The sequence below is a fragment of the Syngnathoides biaculeatus genome, chromosome 4, assembly GCF_019802595.1.
Source record: "Syngnathoides biaculeatus isolate LvHL_M chromosome 4, ASM1980259v1, whole genome shotgun sequence".
NCBI classification, from domain to species: domain Eukaryota; kingdom Metazoa; phylum Chordata; class Actinopteri; order Syngnathiformes; family Syngnathidae; genus Syngnathoides; species Syngnathoides biaculeatus.
In genome coordinates this window covers 18,616,389-18,639,137 of record NC_084643.1, presented here as the reverse complement: position 1 = coordinate 18,639,137, position 22,749 = coordinate 18,616,389, and the positions used below count along the sequence as shown (strand labels likewise).

At 40.2% G+C, this 22,749-nt stretch overlaps 2 protein-coding genes across 7 annotated transcripts in view; both read right to left on the bottom strand.

The window, feature by feature from the left end:
* The window catches only part of si:ch73-138n13.1 (calponin homology domain-containing protein DDB_G0272472), a 53,996-nt gene extending 52,002 nt beyond the window's left edge, over nucleotides 1-1,994 (bottom strand). For 4 of the 6 annotated variants that reach the window (XM_061816252.1, XM_061816251.1, XM_061816256.1 and 1 more), the window contains exon 1: nucleotides 1,766-1,966. The gene's annotated coding sequence lies outside the window, so the exon portion shown is untranslated. Of the gene's footprint in view, nucleotides 1-1,765 lie in introns of all 6 variants that reach the window. The other 2 variants (XM_061816253.1, XM_061816255.1) reach the window with 2 other exon arrangements.
* Nucleotides 1,995-4,862: 2,868 nt separating this feature from the next.
* rnf10 (ring finger protein 10) lies at nucleotides 4,863-22,697 on the bottom strand. Its single transcript, XM_061816462.1, has 17 exons — nucleotides 22,149-22,697; nucleotides 21,353-21,537; nucleotides 21,005-21,210; nucleotides 20,831-20,921; nucleotides 20,561-20,745; nucleotides 20,288-20,424; nucleotides 17,090-17,244; nucleotides 16,642-16,770; nucleotides 16,006-16,234; nucleotides 15,663-15,796; nucleotides 14,385-14,502; nucleotides 12,572-12,673; nucleotides 12,342-12,479; nucleotides 9,840-9,928; nucleotides 8,893-8,947; nucleotides 5,716-5,877; nucleotides 4,863-5,630 (listed from the first exon to the last, which is right to left on the bottom strand). The coding sequence occupies exons 1-17, from the start codon at nucleotides 22,315-22,317 to the stop codon at nucleotides 5,557-5,559; spliced, it is 2,358 nt and encodes a 785-aa protein (XP_061672446.1). The 5' UTR covers nucleotides 22,318-22,697; the 3' UTR covers nucleotides 4,863-5,556.
* Between the last annotated feature and the right edge of the window lie 52 nt (nucleotides 22,698-22,749).

Here is a 22,749-nt window from a genome sequence, read left to right as displayed (position 1 = left end):
TGTTCCTTCCTTTTAGCCAGAATGCCGGCTCGTTGTATTGCTGGATATTGTTCGAACACTCGGGAGGATGGATTTACTCTTCATACTCTTTCCAAAAGACCCGGTTTGTCGTGAAAAATGGATTGCACCAGTGCAAAGGACGAGAGCTTTGCGGGTTCAAAATGACAGGTAGGTGTTTACAGAGCTATTGAAAAAAATAATAGTTGGGGAGTGGGACTTAATCCTTCTTTCAGGCTGCAAGCGAGCTCCGGCGCAGAGTGACCAGCCACGGGTGAGCTCCAGCAGCGAGTGACCGGCTGCAAGTGAGGTCTGGCAGCGGGCGACCAACCGCGGCTGAGTACGCTACATACTGTCGTACATATTGTTGGGGAGTCTGTTGTCTGTTAGAAGTGATCCGCATATGATCTAAATATGGCTCAAAACGATAGGGTAATGTTGCCCCGGTCACATCACTCCATTGTGAGATGTTCTTTCCTTTGAAAAGAGCTTCAGTGTCTCATAGCAGGTGCCACTACGTGTCTTCAATGACGAATGTCCCAGTGTGAGGTCTGCTGATGACGTTGCAGTCAATATTGCCACCACTTGGATGTTGAATGAGACTTCTTCAACTTTCCCCATGGATGACGCGCTCTCCGCTCATATTTATTTTTTCGTATAGACATTGAAGTGAATAATGTTGAATGTATTTTTCATTACAATATCTATTTTACAATGTACATAGGGATGTCAGTGAGGGTTTAAAAGGCATACTGATCCACCATTCTCTATCGCCATGCGGCTGAACAGACCATCTTTAAAATATAAAAATAATGAAAATGCAGTGAATAAATACAAAAAATATTTTACCAGATGTCACGCTACGCTTTAGAACTCTGGCTTTTGCCGTAAGCTGGGAGTGATGTGATATCTCACAGGAGGAAGATGTTGAAGCAGCCTCAGAGTGAGGAACCCCATGATTTTAACTGAAACTTTATCGGACACTGCGCTTCAGGCTACTGTATATAAATCACAGCAGAACCACTAGTCCATCATAAATGTTCAATACACTAAGTTACAAACCAATGAGAGTCACTAATACAGTATATCTTAGCAAGCCGTGTTCTTTGCTGGAAACCATTAAGCATTCAGCGTTAAAGTGTAACAATTCGAAGCCATACGTTCTCTTTGTTTTGCCGGCCAGGAATTGCAACAGCTCAAGCCTGTCGAATTCCACAACACATTACATGAGTCAACAAAAACAGTCCTGTAATTTATTTCACGACTGTCAGTGGGACAGCTGTAACCTACTGTGATTCAGAAATGAGTCTATCAGCAGAAAGTCCAAAGCATTTATTGGACACCTGTACGAATTCCCTTTCGTGAACCCCTCAAACAAAGCTCACAAATCCACATACCATCGCACAAAGTCCAGTTTTAGCAATCTGTATTCCAAGTTGACACTTTCAGTTTTAGAATTTGAAAAAGTGCATCAAGTGCTAAACCTCCCTGTTTAACTGTGCTTGTCGCGCCTCAACAAGACACTCGGTGAAGATTAGCCAAAGTCTGTGGTGGCCTGCTTAAGTGAAGACCATTTAATTTCATGCAGATATCGACACATGTTTAAAAAGTACTAAACGACAACAGTAAAATAAATAAATAAAGTTTAGAGCATGCGGTCAAGGAACCTGAGCATGCGAAAGCTAACACAAGACAAGCCAAACTAATCAAAATGGAAACACTGACTGAACCTGTCTTTTGCTGTTTGATGCGAACACACGGAACTTACCTAACAAAGTCCGTTCTTCATCTTTCCTCGTCGAAATATTTTTACGACTAAGCTACATTGTTGTAGAAGTTAGTAAGATAAATTCAAACCGCAAAAAAAATCATTTTTTTTTCTTTTTTGTACCTACTTAGCAGGTTCACTTTGCTAACTGGGAGGTTGCTATCCAGTCTCAGGTTGCAGTGTTGTTGACAGGCAGGTCCACATAGCGATCCATAAGTAGACTGGCTGGGGAGCGAAATTACGTTACAAAGTGTTTCCGGTCATTTTTTTCCCAAAATAAAAGCAACACGATAACAGTGAGTGAGGAGTGTTGTTCCAGTAATGTATTTTTTTAAATTACGTCCTTCAAGTAACATCTTGATTATTTCTTACTCATTTTGAATGAATAAATCAACAGGAACTTTGGATGTTTCCTCTCAAAATGTGGATTTAAACCTTAATAGTATTTTGAAAGTAAATAATTGTTCTTTACACAAATAAACTTGATAAAATGGAACGTAAATACAGTTTGTTGCATAATGTGTACAAATCGTGTGAAAAACATGACACAGTGGAGACCTCATGACAATTAAACACACATTCACACAATATATTCTTATTAGTCTTATTTATATCAAAACACAGACAGGTTAACGTTCCATAAAAAAAAAAACCTATCAAGATAAATCTGTTCAAGTCAATGCTCTTTTCCCATTTTAAGTGGAACTCAAGTTGGTGATTCAAGGTCATACACTATTAGGAAAAATGTCTGAAAATTATGTTTGAAATTATGACAGAATGGCACATGACCAGAGAGAGTCCTAGCCTAGTACAAGCATCAGCTTTAGTGCGTGGGAAAAAAAATCCAAGCTGTTGCAAATATTTTTCATCCATCCATTCCATGAACTGTTTATTCTCACTAGGGTTGCAGCTCTGCTGGTGTCAGTCCCAACTAAGTGCGGCCAATTGATGGTGTACAACTTGAATAAGTCGCCAGTCAATCGCTGGGCACATTTAATAATCATTCACACTCACATTCTCACATTAGAGTCGAGTTAGTCCTCAACCTTAACCTACCATGCATCTTTTTGGAATGTGGGAGGAAAACTGAATACAGCGTTCATGCAGGCACGGGGAGAGCATGCGAACGCCACACAGATCTATGACCATATTTTAACCCAGGACACCAGATCTGTGAGGCAGATGTGCTTTCATTACAACCAGCTCTGGAAATTTCTAAAAGCAACTCATTTTGTTTCTACTTTTCCTTTTTCCATTTTTCCAAGCTGCTTATCCCCACAAGAGTCACAGAAGTCCGACAGCCTATCCCAGCTGGCGAGATGCAGACTACACTCTGAACTGGTCACACGCACATATCAACACGATCACTTAGCAGGAATCGATACCACACTGCCTAGATCACAGTCAGGTGTGTGTACCACTATACTATTAGTGACTTCAATTTTTATCCCATTAATAGAATGGACTATAATTACATGTTCTAATTAAATTACATAACCAGGTGGAACAGTGGATCAGCTGGTAAGTCGTTAGCCTCAGTTCTGATGACCTGGGTTTGATCTCGCCCCGCCTGCGTTGAGTTTGCACGTTCTGCCCGTGCCTGCGTGGGTTTTTCCCGGGCACTCGGTTTCCTCCCACATCCCAAAAACATGCAACATTAATTGGACACTCTACATTGCCCCAAGTGATTGTGAGTGCAACTGTTTGTCTCGATGTGCCCCGCGATTGGCTGGCAACCAGTTCGGGGCGTACCCTGCCTCCTGCCCATCGACAGCTGAGATAGGCTCCAGCACTCCCGCAACCCTCGTGAGGAAAAAGCGACAAAGAAAATGGATGGTTGGATGGATGGATTACACAACCTAATTACATTTAATGGAGTAAAATTAGGTACATTTTGTCATTACAAACCTTAGTTAGTTACTCCATAACATTGAGTATATAGTAACTGGTGGTAAATCACACCAACTTCTACTCCATATCACGTTGAATCTGTTTATCGGACCAACTTCAACTCAAAATCGAGTTGAATCCGCGTAAAATATAACAGTACTGATAGCAAACATTTACAGAGCAGTATTCAGGTACATGCTCAAAGTAGTTTCTTTTTAACTCTTGATAAATAATGGAGCTTTCCGGGGGAGCTCATTTTTTGTCTTTATTTACTTGAAAATAGCTTACAGTACTCGGACGAACTGGGACGTTGACACACTTATGTCTTTACCCGTTCTAAATGAATATTTTACATCTTGCACGACTCTAATAGGGAATAGTTCCTATAAATATATATATAAATCTCTTTCTTGCTGTTGTTTTTGTTCTGTATGCCGTACCAGGGCAGCACTGACTGCTGGAGAAAAATTCCTTGAGTTTTTACACACTTGGCCAATAAAGCTGATTCTGATATTCAGTTACTTATTCTGCCTGATCACAAATGACCCATTTATCACTGTTGACTGAACTAATATGTGCTGCTGTTTTATTTCCCCTTTAAGCTTCAGCCACTGTCGATTATTTTTTTAAGCATGGAGGACTGGTCAAGCTGGATAAAATCCAGCGCCAGTAAACCCAAATTCAGGTTAAGGCATGTAAGCAAAAAAGCTAACTTTATAGACAAAATCTTTGAAAATTCAACAGTTGGCCAATCTTGGCAATTTTATAGGCGATGAAATCTTTATAAATACTGTACACAAGTAATCCGAGGAAAAATCATACACCCCACAAGCCTCAGTTGTAGGCATATAAGCATCCATCCAATTTCCAAACCGCTTTAGCCTCACAAGGGTCACAGGAGTGGCAGAGCCTATCTCAGTTAACTTTGGGGGAAATGTGGACTCCACAGTCAAATGGAGGGCACACAGACACTGTGCCGGAGCAAGAATTGAACCCACACTAGCTGCACCAAAGACTGGCATTCACACCATCAGACTCAGTGTGTAAGATGACAAGGGCAAATTTTATAGCTGATAAAATGTATTACAAATTCAATGTAAATGATGACTGGCGTTGCTTACTTGAAACTGACACCAGTTGAACTAGACATTGTCATGCATGTTGATTCTTTATGGCATTCCCTTGATGCTGAACAAAACATTAACTCTTTTGATTGTGCATACTTGTTTATTCATTTCATACGACTATGCATTTGCTCAAAATAAAGGTGAATCCAGGACTGTTCAAATCAGCATTCTCCAGCTTCACACAATTGCAACATTGAAACCTAAATCAATATTCTGAACAAAAGTCAACAAACAGGAAAGAAATAAGAGTTATGTGCATTAATTATGGTTTACTGCAAAATTATGATGGAGCTTTGCTGAACTATAAGAAATAATCTCATTATTCCAAAACTATTACCACTCCACACACTGGGCGTGTTTACAAATGGTCACAAAATACTTGACCAATAGTCTAAACCCAAATGTACTTCAAGGGAAAATCTTGCTTGTTTGATGAGTGTACTAGCTCTGGTACATCTGAGGACTGAGAATCCTGGAAAGATTTCAAGGTGCAATGTACCTGCAGCTGGCTGACTGCAATTCATATCATAAAGCACCCCAAATTTATCTCATCCAATGTTAGTAACACAACCTCATTTCCACACAGCACCCAAAGGAATTTGCACAAAATGTAAATAAAAGAACTGGGAAAACACAATCTTGGTGACTACAATAACCAACACAGTATAACATTTGGGTGTACTTAAATTTTTTCCCAAAATTTAGAACTTCCAGAGAGGTTTGCAGGAAAATTAAAGAAGTTATCCGAGAAACCAAACTACATTAATTTAGCGTCTACTTTGTGTGAACCATGGATGTGCTGAAGAGAAGTTTCTGTTTCTTCTTTTTCTTCTTTCCTCCCCTCTCATCTATAAAAGAAAAGAAATGCATTGTGTTGCCCAGTTAACTTGAAAATGCTTTGATGCGTTCAAAAACGTAATTCAGGTGGCCAACCTGAGACAACCACGGGTTGTGGAGAACATTCTGGATAGTCCAACTCCAGAAGTGCCTTCTCAAATGCTTGGCTGAAAGAGTTCTGAAAATTAGGCACCGGAACACGGTCTGACCCATCACTCTCTCCGTCACTGTCTGGTGCTGGCGGCGGTAACAGGGTACCTGTATGAAAATGTCAACTATTGAGTGCAGCTCCGGAAGTCACTCGTCAATTGTCACAAAACCGGATTTACAGGAAGTGAAATACAAAACAACTGTTATTCCCACCCACAAACACACCCATGAGTACGACTTATATCTCATTAACCAAGTACACTAACACTGACAAAGCAATCTGTGATTGCAGAAATCATTGATTTATAGCTCTTAATCATATCAGCAAATGACAACCTGCATTTGACAAGCTGCTTTTTGAGACCAACCTGTTAAGGCTGTACTTAAAGGTCAAGTGTCACCCCTATAAACATTCTAAAATAGATATTGTAATGAAAAATACTTTAACATTATTCACTTCAGTGTCTATACGAAAAAATATGAGCAGAGAGTGTGTCATCCATGCGCAAAGTTGCTTAAGTGTCATTATACGACATTCAAGTGGTCACCATATTGGCTGCATCCCGTCAGTGACGTCACCAGGATATTCGCAAATGAAAACATGCGGTGGACCCTACTATGGGAGATGAACACGCCCCTTTTGACAGGGAAGCTCTTTTCGAAGAAGAGAACATCACACAACCGAGTGAAGTTACCAGGGCAATATTACCCTATGTAATATGGCATCATGGCCAAACCGCCTTCGCGTCCGATCCACTTCCGCGGCGGAAATGAGCCATCATGGCTCATCGCAGCCGGCCGAGGTGACTTATCACAGAGCCGAGCCAGGCTGCTTTAGGGCATTGTTCATAGCCGCCGCAGTACGCTATGAACAACACCGTCAAGCCGGGGCGCTTCACTGCTTGGTCGTCGCACACGGCTGAGTGAGGCATTGTCGGCACCGTTCTTCAGAGCCACCGCCGTCCGCAAGCCCGACGCGCAGCCTTTGCCGACGCCGTGACCGACGGACGCGGCGCCTCAGCCGGTGTGGCTCATTTTAATTTGTGGCTTATTACGGAGCCAAGCTGGGCTGCTTTAGGGCGTTGTTCATAGCTGCCGCTATCCGTGATAAACAACACCGTCGACCCTGGGTGCATTACGGCGTTGTCGGTGCACGTGGCTGAGTGCGCCATTGTCGGCAGCGTTCTTCAGAGCCGCCGCCGTCCGCGAGCCCGACGCCGTCTGACGCGCACATCGACATCTTTATCATGCCTGTCATATGTACACAGATCTTTTGTTATGTTATGAGACCGATTACCTGTTCCGCCGCAAACTATTGTTTTTTTAGTAGCTGTGTACACAACTACCTGTCATTTGGAACCCACGAACCACCCGTGCAATCCATTTTTCAAGACGGACCACGGGTCTCTTGAAAACTAAATTATGAAAGCTAAATCCATCCTCCCGCGTGTTCAAACAATGTCCAGCAATACAACGAGCTGGCATTTTGGCTAACACGAAGGAACAACGAGCTACCTTTCCGGAGGTAAAACTAATAGAAACAAACGAGTCCCCTTAAGGGCGGTCCTGCAACGTACGTCACGTCCTGCCTCTTCTTGAAAACAAATCCCTCGAGAGGATTTTCATGGCGGCATTTACAAAAAGCTGTATACGTCAAAATTATGTTTTGTGGTGAACAAAAAAGCATGGGTCTATGTTGGCTACAGTTTTTTTAATTAATAACATACTAAAACTCATCCATTTCATGACACTGGGCCTTTAAAGGGCCACTGACACCTAAAACATAAAATTGAATATGTTTTTAACCAAAAATAATTATCCAGAATGGACTGTGATGTCACGTGATTTTATGACGTAGGTGCACAAGTTGTACCATTACCATTTTTTTTCAGCGTGTTAGCCATAATGCTGGCTCGTCGTATTGCTGGATTTTGCTCGAACACTAGGGAGGATGGACTCACTCTTCACACTTTTCCAAAACACCCGGTTCGTCGTGAAAAATTTATTGCACAGGTGCAAAGGACGAGAGCTTTGTGGGTTGAAAATGATAGGTAGGTGTGCATAGAGTTATTAAAAAAAATAATAGGTGGGTGGGCCCAATTTGTGTCACAGTTTATACTATATGTTACGTGATAATTTAGAATAAATCCCCTTGGTCAAACCGGCAAAATATACAAACCAATAACAAAATAGAAATACAAAGACAGAACAAAACCTCCGTCTGCACCAGACAACGTAATCCTTCTCTGAACATGATAGATCTGTGTCATAACTTCATAAAGTACGTAAGTAAGGGGCGCTAAATGTGTCGATGTGCGCGGGCCAGCGCTGTTGTCGTTTGCCGGCAGCCGGCGTTACCCCCGACGCGCAGGTGGATCGGCCGGGGAGGTAGTTTGGCCGCGTGCGGGGAGGAGAAAGGAGCTCTCCCCCCACGCAGCCACATGTGTCTGGGTACCCCTGAAGTAGTTACTTCTTCCTGAGTACACTACATACAGAAGACTTAGAGAGTTAGGAAATCAAACAATTGTAGGCCCGTCATTTTTAATATTTCATCGGGTTCGTCGTCAGTTTGTTGGGGAGTCTGTTAGAAGTGATCCGCATATAATCTAAATATGGCTCGAAGCGATAGGGTAATATTGCCTGGGTCACTTCACTCGATTGTGAGATGTTCTCTTCTTTGAGATGAGCTTCAGTCTCAGAAGGGGCGTCAGAAAAATCTGAAAATCTCTTGTTCAACTCCAATAGCAGGTGGCACAGCTTGTTTTCAATGGAGACTGTCGCAGTGTGACATCTGCAAATGACGTTGCAGGCAATATGGGCGCCACTGGAATGTCAAGTGAGACTTCAGCAACTTTTTGCATTAATGACACGCTCTGCTCATCTTTTCCCCGTATAGACATTGAAGTGAACAATATGATATGTCCTTTTCATAATATCTATTTTAAAATGTATATTTAGCTGTTAGTGCCACTTTAACTCTTACGTCAAACCATCCATCCATTTCCCAAGCCGCTTATCCTCACACTACACTCATGATATTAACACTTCATTTAACAACAACAACAGGGAACGTACCATTGCATTTTGCTTCACATGGTATATACTTTGTTTTAAACTGAGTACCTTTCTGTGTGGTGATTCGAGGCCCATCAGCTCGAGCTTTCCCATCTCTCAACATCTATATGGAAATACAGTAAGGGTCAAAATGTAAAATTTGTGTGATTGGATGAGGATGAAACTATTTAAAAATGTAATTATCATTTCACAGTGTTTTTCAGGAAGTCATGGTTGTATTTCTAGCTTACTCTATTTGGTGTAGCAATACACAGGTGAAAGATGTGAAGCATAGATGGCGGCATTATAAGGTGTTTTTAACCCCCAGCCTCCCCAAAAAAAAAAAAAAAAAACAAAACAAAAAAAAAAACTATGGCAGAGGTCTAAGCTACACAGGATGCAGAGGCTGCAGGAGGGGAAATGGTGGGAAATACTTCAAATTTCAGTTATCGTCTTTAAATTGCATGGTGTTTTAAATGCATGATATCTTACGTTTGTTGCTCTTTTCAGTTTCTGATGTGCAAAAACTGCATCAGGTTGCTGACATTTTTCATATTTTGAAAACAATTTGCAATCTCACAGTTATCAAATCAAGGCCCGCAAAAGCTAATCAAATGCGTCCGCTTCATGTTTCTGGTTGAAATAACAACATTGCAAATGGTCTTCTCTTTAAAAAAATGATTAGAAACATTTTTGTCAGCAATCATTTCTAAATCAATTAAATCAACTTTTTCTGGCTTCTGATTTCAAATAGTTATCAAGTTTTTGTGTCTATGTATTAATTGTTTGCAGTCATGACGGCTCTCCGAGGGAAATCATAACTACAATCTAGCCTGCTGCAAAAATAAGTTTCACACCCCTGCTTTATGTGATTGTACCTTTAAAAAATATAGATGACTATTAACATTATTGGGATCATACTGAAGAGTGAGATTATTTTGCTAAATATGACAATTTTTAAACCATATCTTTATAAGAATAAAAACATGGGATTCAAATAAGCATTCTTCACATACCTGTGCAAAAGACATGCCGTGAGAGTCCTCCTCAACACTTCCCACACTAGGAGAGCTTTGTCCATTCAGACTTGGGAATGTCATTCCAACTGAAATATTAAAAGATAAGTTATGCTACATAGGAATTACTGATTATTTGAGAGGTGAGTGAATAGGATAGTATGGTAGACTCCCATAGTGAGGTGTACTTGGTTTTGAAATAGGGATTAAATAGTTATTTCATATTTGAATTATTGTTTTGATTATGTGAGATCTGAAAGCGCTTAGAAAATAAAATGAACTGTTGAGGATGATGTCACAGACAGCAAGTGTTGTTAAAAGAAAAGGTGATGAAATACAGTGGTAAACATGACCCTGTCCAAGCTTTTTTCGAATGTTTTCCAGCCATAAAATTATATGCTCATGCTTATTTGATTATAAAAACAAAGTTTCAGTTAGAACATTAAATATCTTGTCTTTGTGAAGTATTCAATGAACTATAGCTTGGACGTGATTTGCAAATGATTGTGTTCTGTTTTTAGTTAACACCATCCCAACTTCATTGGAATTGGGTTTGTACATGTACAGTTGACGCCAGAAGTTTACATAAATTGTCCAAAAATCATTTCATTTTTTTCTCTCTCTCTCGCTGTCTGTCAAATCAGACAAAACCGCTCCTGTTTCGGGTGAGGCAGGATGACCCAAATTATTTAATTTTGTTAAATAGCACAATAATGAGAGAATGTTACCTTATTTTCTTCTTAGTAAAAAAATTAACAAATTTCCTTTGATATGCATGACTTGGGTCACACGTTTTGGGAATGTTCCACAAGCTTCTGGCAGTACTCTGGTGGAAACCTGGCCCATTCCTCCTGACAGAACTGGTCTAAGTAAGTCAGGTTTGTCGGTTGGCATGCTCACAAACGCCTTTTCAGATCTGCCCACAAATTTTGGGATTAATTCATGTGATTCAGATCAGGGCTTTGTGATAGCCACTCCAAGACATTGGCTTTGTTATCCTCAAGCCACTTTTTAACCATTTTGGCAGTATGCTTAGGGTCACTGTACATTTGGAAGATCCATTTGCGCCAGAGATTCAGCTTCCAGCCTTATGTATGTCTTGAAATGTTGCCTTAATATCTCCATATAATGTTCTTCTTCATGATGCCGTTTATTTTCTGAAGAGCTCCAGTTCCTGCTGCAGCAAAACATCACCACAACATGTTGCTGCCACCTCCATGCGTCACAGTTGGTATATCTTGGGTATATAAGCTTTCCCGTTTTTGCTCCAAATGTAACTTTGGTCAAACAGCTCCACTTTAGTTTCAACAGACCACATGATGGTTTTTTTTTTTTTGAGAAGATCGTTTTCTTGCGTCTTTTTCAAATTATAATCTGTCTTTTTTATGTTTCTTTAGGAGTAATGGCTTCATTCTCGGTGAGTGGCCTTTCAGCCGATGTCGGTGCTGGACTTGTTTCACCGTGGATGACGACACTTTACCAGAATCATCCAGCGTCTTCACAAGGTCTTTAGCTTTTGTTTTGGGGTTGATTCGTACATTTCAGACATTTCAGACCAAAACACATTCATCTCTAGGACACAGTGCCTGTCTCCTTCCTGAGTGGTGTGATGGCTGGACATTCCCATGATGGTTATACTTGCGTATGATTGTTTAAACAGATGAACATGGGACTTTCAAGCATCTGGAAATTGCACCTAAGGATGAGATGCTTTGTATGTGCTTTAGTTTAATAGCAAAACTGCTGAAATTGAGTACTCTTATTTCATTTTTGTAGCAACCTTTGGATTATGTGGTTTTCCATCACTTCCCCAAAATTTACAGATATAAAGAGATGTGATGACCCTTTACGAGACAAAGAGTGTGACATTACAAATCAAGGATCGTAAGCGCCATTATGTTGTAGCTTTCATGCATGCTGTAACAAACTTGCAGGCTAAAAATTTAATTTGTATGTGTTGGGATGTATTTCGTTGGAGTGGTCACGTTTACAGATTTGTAACTTGGTCTCCACATAAGGCGCCCCGACTATTTAGGAGAAAATTCAAGACTTTAAGGTGCATCTTTTGATTATGAAAATGTTGTACAATATGGGAACACCAAATGGGCAAGGGCATAATGTACTACAATGTCGTGAAACTGTCATTCGCAGTTTTGCATTTCAGTGTCTTTTTTGGAAGAAAATGCTAATTTTAACTCACAAACTGGGATGCAACACTGCTTAATTTAAGCCTTGAATTCATGAAAAATTTGAGTTTTTACAATTTGTGACGTGTGAAAAGTACAGAGGGTTGCTAATTTTATATAGTTTTGGTATTAAACAAAACATGTTACAATGCTGTCTTTGTATACATTGTTTTACTTTTTTAATAATACACAACTTTGGCCACAATAATGATATAAAATACCATTTTCTCTCAAGTTTGAAAAAAGTAGTTAGGGTACAATGTTCATTATACTAACCAACGAGTGAGTGCAGATGGTATAATATGACAGAACTTACCAGAGGAAGGACTGCTGCTAAGGGGAGACAGAGGAACTGAAGTCAAATCAGAATGGACCAGGGGATTGCTGCTGAGAGGAGGGGAACCGAAGGCCGGGAAATGTTGAAGGTTCTCTAGTCCAATGTGCACCTCGGGATCTTACAGGAAAAACAGGAGCGTATATACATTTTCTTACATTTACATCCCAGGGCCTCCATTAAAAGATTTTTAAAGCAGCTGGTATACTTACATTTACCCTGCTTCTTGTTCTCTTCAATTTCAATGCGTTTCTCTCTACGCTTCTCATCTCTTGCTTTCTTCTGTCTCAGGCGCTTTCTTTTCTCCAATTCATCTTAAAATTTGTTGGAAAATTCATCAGTCAAAAGTTAAATACATATAATACAGTAATCCCTCTCTACTTCGCGGATCACTTATAGCAGATTCATTGCATTGGATTACTGTACCCCCCCCTCAAAAAAGCATTGGCTTACTGCGACCCCCCCCCCCCCCTAAAAAAAGGCGGATTGCTACGTACTAATGTGCCATTCCCGGCCCGACGACATACACCAATGAAACAAAAAACGTCATCATACATTAGAAAAGTACTGCACCGGGAAGCCGCATTGACAGGGGATAATGCACCATCCCCAGCAACACGACAAGGACCTATGAAGGAAAAAAAATAAAAATAAAATAAAATAAAATACACCTTTTATGCCTACTTCGCAGTTTTTCCACTTTTCACGAGGGTCTCGGGACCAATTAACCACGAAAAACGAGGGATTATTGTAACTTAATTCCTGTGCAACAAGTTCTCAATTTCGATTCAGTGAAAAATGGCCATTAAGTGTTGCATATCTGATACTACTATTTACATTCACTGAAATAATGAAACAATCCCTATCCAGTAGTCCAAAATGCATATGAACAACAATGGCAAAATCGACCAGCAGTAAACATGAATACAGGTCAATAAAAGAAATCTGAAACATAATGTAATGTTTAGCAGGACAGGAATCAATTTTTGAAGTCTACACACCGCTGACCTGGTTTATGATGGGTACAAAAAAGGGCGCAAGATAATTTGAACACTCTTCCCACCTTTCTAACCCACACCTGTACAACTCCACTGAAAAACAAACTGCAATCTTTTCAAAGGAAAAATGAAGACAACCTGTTTACATAAATATGAACTCATACTTTGTTGAAACAACTTAGAGTTTTATTACTGCACCCAAGACTTTTTGGGTAGGAACTGTGTGTGTGGCACATCTTGATGTGGCAATATTTAGGCACTCTTATTTGAAAAAACACTCAAATTCTGTCATATCGCGATGAAATCCCCAATGCTCAAACTCAGACTCAGGTCTGTACCATTCCAATGTTGTTGTAATGGTGCTTTGGTTCTGATTCTGCTGAAAAGTTCATAATTTCTTTTCACAGAATTATAAGTTTTTTGCTCATGGAGGCCCTGTAGCTCAGTGGTTTGAGCACTGGTTTGGTAAACCAGAGCTTGTGGGTTCGTATCCCACTGGGGCCTCCACTCCGTGACAAGGGTTGCGTCAGGAAGGGCATCCGGCGTAAAAATTGTGCCAAACATATATGTGCATTCATCTGAGATGACATGCTGTGGCGACCCCGAAAGGGACAAGCTGAAAGAAATAAGTTTTTTGCTCATACTGACTAGTATGCTATTGACCTTACGGCAGCCTCTGTCTGTTACTTCGCCCCCAAAATGGGTTGCACACGTGATCGGTCATAATGTTGCAAAGAATTTTTGAAATTATTTCTCGGTCTCATTCATCATCACAATAAGATGGCATTTGAAAGGGGTGTATAGACCTATATCCACTGTACAGTTGATGTGTCTAATGACTATGAAGATAGTGTTTGGAAGACATTTATTAAAGAATCAGAAAAGGGTCAAAAGGGTCTGATCTAACAATATCTATCAATTATTTTTTCAACCTTCTATGAGAAAACAATTGTGCTAGTTGGGAGCAATAAAAAATAAATCAGAATTGTGTGTCTTCAATGGTGAAGTTTAAAATCCAAAAACAAACCTTCAAATGTGTCCATGGTTTCCTTGGACAGAATTGGTGGCTGCAAAGATAACTCACAGATACTGAACTCACAGGTGAGTGGCAGATGAGACAGATAACGATGGCGACGGCGGATCTCCTATTAAAAAAAAAAAGAAGTAAAAAGACAGTACTTTTACCATTTCCTTTTCCAAAACTGATTTTCATTTCCAAGACTGATGGTACTGGCTCCTCAAAAAGGCAATGTACAATGTTTTGCTGTTCTTTTAAAGTGGACAGGAAGTTGACTTTGGTATTGGGCTATTCCTTCAAATTCATGAAATTCCTTCATTCTTCACCTTTCGGCTTGAATGGGCAGATCAGTCATGTCATCCCTTTAAGAACTTCAGAACCTTGCTTAAGGTCATTTGAAGCCATGACCTCGTGGTCATCCTTACAGACTACTGAGCACCTCCCGCAATCAAACAATCAAAAGATTATATGAGTAAAAATAAAATTTAAAGTTTTTTTTTTAAACAACTTAATGGTTTTGTTATCGTCACTTTTTCCACTCAAACTCTTATGGAAAGTAAAGTCTATGAAATAAAATTCAAAGATGTAAAGTCAGACAACTCAACCTGATCAGGTTTTCCATTCTCATTTCATCTAAAGTGAATTGATGAAATTGGATTTATAGCTGTGTAGTAGTAAGAAATTATACTTGATCACTTTAAACTAACTAGCTAACGGCCTACGCCCACTTCATTAGCCCCGGACGCCCAAACTAGGCTAAAGGCCTCCGCCACCACCGAAGGCAGGCCACAAGCTCCAGCGGCGGCTGCGAGCGAGCTTCCAGGCGCGCAGGGGACGTCACTTCCTGTTTTTTACGATTGTGTGACCCGCCAAAATGGCAGCAGCCATGAAAATTTGTAATTACCGATGAAAACACCATTAAATGATATTGCATTAACCTCAAATTTTAAAGGTACAGTACATGTGACATGACCTATTGGTTTAAGGCTTTTTATTGTTCAGCCAACTATTCCTTTAATACATGGCCACGGAACACCATCTTTTCCCGCCAACTAGCCACAAGGTGGTGATCACTTGAGAGCGCTACACCTCTCTTCACCAGAGTATACAAGTCCAATGACACGACCACAAAGTTGATCATAGAACTTCTGCCGAGGGTGACCTGGTGCCAGCTGAGGTAAAGGTGAGATTAAGTTTTCCCATTTATTTTTACTTTATATTTCTGATCATAAAATGCATGAATAACCCTAACAAGCATTGTACAAAATGTGGTTTAGTTTTGCTGACCTCTGTGACTGTGTGTCCCTCAATCTCCACCACTGTGGCAGTGATGGAGTCTGGGCTGGCCTCCAAGCTCCCATATTCCCTCAACAAACAACGTACATTCACAGGATGCAAGAACATCTGCTGGCAGTCCTCAGCTAGAGGAAGAGAAACATCAGAATTATTACAAAAAGCAGAAGGTATGTTAGTGATTAGCAATTTGATTTTCGTGCCAAGTGATCTTTTTCTTTGTTCTTGTGAAAAGAAAAAAAATGCAGTTTTCTCTGTACTAACCGAGAAATGCGACCTGTAACAATTGATAAATACAACAATTATAGCTGTGTCAGAAGCACTGGAAAATACTAACCTTGGTAGAAATAATAGAAGGGTCCGTGCACCTGGCTAGTTTGAGTGTGACCTGGCTCTGCCTCTTTAGTAGTTTTTTCCTCATCAGAAAGGGGTTGCGGTGCTGAATTTAACACAGCATCAGGAGGCTCCTCAATCACACTTTCCAAAGCATCTTTAGGACATGCCGTAAACTCTTCAGTGGAAACTTCTTCCACTTCATCAAACGCAGATGAGTACTGTAGCACAGACTAAAAAGAGAGCAAATTGAGGTGCATCTCAAATTTATATTACAAAACATGTACTACTTGTTCATTTACCCAGATTCACAAGCTATTTTATGATTTTTAAAATATATATATACTTTAACTGATAACTAATGGAAAAATGCAGCATTTTACCATCTCCAATATATTTGAATGTTACATAAGAAAACAGTCAAAGATATTAACATGAAAATAAGGTTTGAATTAGTCTTTTGAAAAGGATTTTCTTTTGTCTGATGGATTTGTATGAGATTCACTTTTGGAATTGCAATGTTGAAATAGAATTAACTCTCCAACAGCGTTTTTATTATTGAGATGCACCTGTATTAATGCAGACTACAGCAGTGGCTAAGCCAAGTTAAATTGGGAAGTTGATTCTCCTTGACTTGTACCTTGGAAAAGCTGTTACTGGCCATCACTCCATCTACAGGAGAAGCAGGTTTCTTAAGAGCGAAAGAAGACAACTCAAGGCGGTTGTCTGCATTTGGCGGCTGCTGCTGCTTTATCATTTCCTCCAGCTCCTAAACCACAAAGAAACAATGTAGCCATTTTTTTAATATTATACTCTCAGAAATAACTAGGGATGGTCATAAATTATGATTGATCGCGACAGTATTACTGATGAAATGTCTCACAACTTTGCAACCTGCTTTTAACACCAGTTAGCTAAGTCAGTAGACAATCAGTCTTTATTTCATTAACTGATCATCAGTGCCATCGATCATCCATCAAAGAAATGTAGTCAAATGTCAATCCCTACATATCAGACTCAACTATTTCTTGCAAAAATGGTATTCTATTGGTTTTACAAAAACACTGGGTAAACATGCAGAACTTTACCTGCAAATGGCAAAGAGCACTCTGAATAAAGCAGCCTTGACCATCCTCTTCCTGGCTTAGCTGAGCCTGAAGAACTGCCTTCTCCTCTGCCACCAGGCTAAGGACTTGGGTGGAGGAGGTTAGCAGCAGCTTGGAATAAGGACTCAAAGAAACGTCTATAAAAAAAAAAAAAAAAGAGAGACACTTGTGGAATGGCATCTTGTTTCTCAATTTGGCTTTCCTCCCTGCAGTTGCAAACAAGTTAAGCGCCATATCTCCTGTATTTGTCTGAAGTTGGTGATTTTTTGAGTAAACTAAACAGCACGCACATACTGAATCACAGCACAAAATGGCGTAGAGATAGAGGAAGTGAAATAGTCATTATAATAAGAGACAGAAGATAAATGTATACTTACATTATCAAACAGTGGATACAGGAAGTATTCAGACTCCTTCAAATGTTTTTATATTATACCCATTTGCCAAAATATTTTTCCCCCTCAGCAATGTACACACAGCACCCAAAATTGACAGGATATAAGGAATTGTTGAAATAGTTAAATACTCATATGAAGAAAAATAAATTAGCACACAATCCAAGGATTCTGGTAATCCCAATTATATTTGATTTAATTATTATGGAGGCCACTGTGCTCTCAGGAACCTTAAAACTCTACTGACATGAAATGCATTATTTTTAGTATCTTTTTAAGAAAAAAAAAGGCAGCTGGAATGGACCCATGTGTTTTTTTCACCACAAAACATGGTTTTGATGTATATTGCTTTTTGTCATTCCTGCCATGAAAATCCTCTCGAGGGATTTGTTTTGGAGAGGAAGCAGGACGTGACATTATCAGCAGGAGCACACTAAGGCAGTCTTGTGTCTTTATACTAGCTTTACCTGCTGGAAGGTAGCTCTTTGCTCCTCCGTGTTCAACATCAGATGTATGCACTGTGGCAAGATCAGTGTCATCCATTGAAGCTACATGGCTCCTTCAAAAATTGCTTTTGCAAACTTACAATGAAAATGTCAACAAACAAAAAAATACATTGCTAACCAAACCAAGGCAACTATGAACTATAATTAAAGATGAAAGTGGACTTTCATGAAAATTCCTAATAATACAAATGCGAGCACTAGGGAGGTCCGGGGGCATGCCCACCCAGGAAATGTTTGAAAAATGGATGGGTGTGGTACATTCTGGCGTCATCTTTTAACAAAATTCAGACAAAAATTGGAAGTAAAATTTCTAAATCGTGACCCCCCCCCCCAAAAAACAAAAAAAATTGAGCAGAAGTTCCCCAAGGGCGAAACCCAGATTTTTTTGCCCCCATCCTCCTATCACTGGATAGCACAAAAACACATTTAATTAAAATATGCTTAAAATATACTATATTATTTCAGGACAAATTAATTAAGTGAACTATTCAGTGAAAAGACATCTAAAATTGCCCTTTCCCCCACATTATACATATAGATATAGAATATACACGAAAATATATCCTAGAATTTCTACACCATACAGCAAAACATGTTAAAGAAGTTGATTTGCAGTAATTGCTATTAACGTTTAAGTCTTAAACTTGTTACGTCGCGTTGTACTGATACACTCGACCACATTTCTCACGATCTTAGATATAGATCTAGTAATACTAATCGTATAATCGGTTGCCTTTAATATTTTGATATACACACACACAAACACACACTTGAAAATGTACGGGTAACCCTGGATATTTTTTGCTCCTATCGGAACACAGAGTGCACAGCACTTTGCTGGGAATGTCCACTTTTTGTATGTGTTCAGTTAGACATGATACCGTTTTCGGTCCTATATGCACGGTTACATTTTTTCAAGCCATGCCCGTCTGAAACAGTTTTTGATTCCAGCATTCTTGTCAATTGCCCTCACTCGATCTTCATCCTTTCGCCATCGTATAACTTTGAACACATCGTCGCTCAGTTCGCGCCATCTAAGTCCCACGCACCATTACTTGGCTAACTAACAAGTTACACTGGGATTTCTGAGAACCAAAAACACATACATGGCAATGGTGAAACTCGATTAACCGCTAACACGACTAGATCGTTATACTGTATAACTCTGTTGTCCAATCGAGTAATATGCCGCAAACAAGTTTTAATGTTTATGTCGCAAAATGCAAATATTTACAATACCGAGCAAGTTAGAACGGCATATGATAGTCGTGTTTGTGCTAGCACTAAGCTGAACTTGCAGCTCGGAGCACACCACCAAGAGGCAGGCGCACAATATCTCTTCACCCCCCGTAATTTTCTCAATGGATTTGCGCTAATCTCGAGAATGGTCATTTTGGTCTGAAAAAGTCGGAAATCCACCGATCGGTGGGAAATTCTCATCCCTGTAAGGCGGAATTTTAACATTATACACCATATCTACTTTGGCTTCGGACCAGACCTTTTTTACTCAAAAAAAGAGAAAATCTCATCCTGTATGAGTGTACCCCTTTAAGAGCGTGGGGTGTCAGCTAAACTAGGAAGTAGAAGTAGGCTGAGCAGCAGACCATGTGCTTCCGTGGGGTGGGGGGGGGGGAGACGTCAGGCTGTGGTTCGCTGCGCTGGATCGGTTTTCAAGTGCAAAGAGAATCTGCGACAAGTGCGCAATTGCATGGGTCAAGACTACACAAAATAAGCGACGTCTTTCAATATCCATGTGTTTCTACTCATAAAATTTTTTACGTGCATTATTTTTCGTGTTCGACTGTGCATATTTGCGAGTGGGATGGTGCGCGGGCTCGCCTGTCAAATCACAGTGACTGCAAATGTCCCCATAAACAACAAGCGTTTTCATTGGTTGAATGTGGAACAGACGCGTATCAGATTTTCCGCATTTTTTGCAAAAGTCGGATCGGAAAATGAACGAGCTGATGATGAACAGGTTACGGTTGGACTTTCACAGAAAAACTGATTTTTTTTAAATCCATGCAATTAAAAATGACAGAATTCCACCTAAAAATGGAAAAATCGCATCTGAACATAAGTGTGTGTATATAAATATTTATGACTTGTATATTGTTATTGTACTACAGGCACAGATGTTAATTTGATTTCTTCCGACTCCTTTTGTAGTGTATGATTTGAATTTTTACTTTTTGTTCAACTTGTTTGGTCATCTATGTTACTTTCTTGCATGTTCAAAATAAAGAAGTAACTCCAAATTAAAGTCTATGATTATTCACCTCCAAATCGTACAGGCTCCTCTACTTTCACCCACTGAGAGCTTGGCATGGCCACCACAACTCCCTTTTCTCTCCGCATGAGGCGCATGGTTATTATGTCACCAACCAAATACTGCCTGGTCTCCATAGCAACCACACTGCAAAAAGAATTATAATTTTGTTTTACAATCATAAATATATCACTCATACGCAGTAATAATTTCTGACCTGATATTGTATATTAACTCAGCAGAAAAATAATATTTAAACTGTAGATAATTACTTTTTTATTACCTCTTCAAGTCCACTGTGTGAACAGCCTCATAGCATATTGGGCACTTTGACCAAGTCTTGTCACTTAAAGACTGGTAGTGCAGAATGCAAGGCCAGCAGAAGATGTGCCCACAGCGTGTAATGCGAGCTGCCACAGGTGGGTAGAGGCAGATGGGGCAAGACGGAACCTCATGACTGTAGATTCGCTGCATGGAAAAATATGGGGGATTATTTTCAATGCTTGATGTTCAGGCAAAGTAAATATCCCACACTAGATTGTAAGGCACAAACCACTTGCTGCACACAGTCCCAGTTGACCAGAGTATCTGGATCAGTGAAGTGAGCCTTGTAGTCCTGGTCATCAGTCACCACAAACTGGCAACTAAAATACAGAGTAATCAACTAACTTGATTGAAAACAGATTATCTTTCCTCCTAAATCATGTTACTTTTTTTATTTGCTTACTTGGCCTGCAGGAAAAGCTCCTTGTTAAAGGGCTTGTGTTTATGACCCCATTTATTTCGGCGTCCCCAACATGAGTAACCTCCATCTCCGACAGCCCCACTACCTCCACGAGGTTCAAAGGTGAAGTTCAACAGGTGGTTCAGGCTTATTTTTTTCGGTCCAGCAAACTGAGCCGGGCTAAACTCTGCCCGGCGCGTCTCTGCTACCTGAGAAGGCAGAGGTGAATGAAAAAGTGGGTATGACTAAATAAGTTTAGAAATTTAGAATATATTAGAAATCTGCTGACATAGTACTGTACACACGCAAAGTAGTACGGAAAGTACGGAAACGTGGAATTGAAATGCTGACCTCCTCACGTCGTCCTCCACCTGCAATACCATATTGGCGTCCTCCACCTCTCTGGGGGGGTCTCTTGTCAAAATTCTTGTTTTTCTGTGGATTGGTGCGACGCAGGCCAGAAAAGTTTTCTGCTTTGGGAAAGGAGGGCTCCCGCTTGCGGCTATACCGCTTAGCACCTCCATTATTCTTACCTTCTGAAAAGAATAAAACGAAAGATGTATGAGGTGCAAGAATACATTATCACCACTGTAGGTGTGCCTATTGGACTGTAGAATTCGTTATACAGTAGAATCAATTTTAGTATCCATAAATATATATTGGTACGATACAAATTATCCAAATGTATGCAAATGTATTATCCATATTATAGTTTTACTGATATCTGGCCATATCATGGAGCAAATTAGTGTACTCTACAAACGAAGTGTACTAACTAAGATTTGTTAGTTAATTTACCATGATGAGTGTACTTCCAACAGCAAAAGTGTAGCTCGAATAAAATTTTAGACAGAGACCAAGTCATAAGAGCGTAACTCGGGTCTTAAAATGACTTTCTACAAATAAAATACGTAACAACTAAATTGCATTAACCAGTATAATCTGACGTGTGCGCGCAACGTGATAGTGCAAGCAGTATATCGGTGTAACTTCGTAGAGGGCGGTCAAATGTTTTGACAGCGATGTCAGCCATCAGCCATGATAGATAAAGCTAGGCACTACGACTAGGCCTTCATAGCTACGCGTGCAGTAAGTGAGATACTTCGTGTTTTCAAACTCACGAGCAAGAATTAAATGTCGTTTTTACCTGCTTTGGGTTTAGACTCCCCCGAGCTTGGACCAGAGGAGTTGGAACGAGGTGGAACCTTGGTATTGCTGCTGCTGTTGTTGTTGTTGTTCGGATTCTTCTCCATGTTTGTTTCCGTGCAGTGAACGAGGCCAAGCTTCGAGCTGAGAGCTGCGGAGCCCTCGAGCATAAAACGAAAAAACTAAGGAAGAAAGTGGGCTGTAATGAGTGCGAGTCAGGCGGCAAAGGCCCTGATTCATATCGCTCAAACGCGGACAACCCATCACGGCGACATCTTTACGACAAAATAATCCAGAGGGGAAAAAAAACAAGAGACACGATTTCGGCGTCTCAAGTTAGAAAGGCTTTGAGGAAAGAGGACGAGAATTCGCCACGCGGGGCCAAGACCCCCAAGATGAAGCTCCTTCTCGATCAGGCCAAGACTTAGCCAAGCCGATGATGAAATTATCCCTGACAGTGTGACTGTATCAATGTAATTTGTTCCAAAAATATAGTTTTACGCGCTTGCACTAATGGCGACGGGTCGCCACAGAATTTTCCCGAGAGACCCGGATGTTTCTTGTCGATGGCTGCAGCAAATGTTTTCAGTGCATCTTGGGAA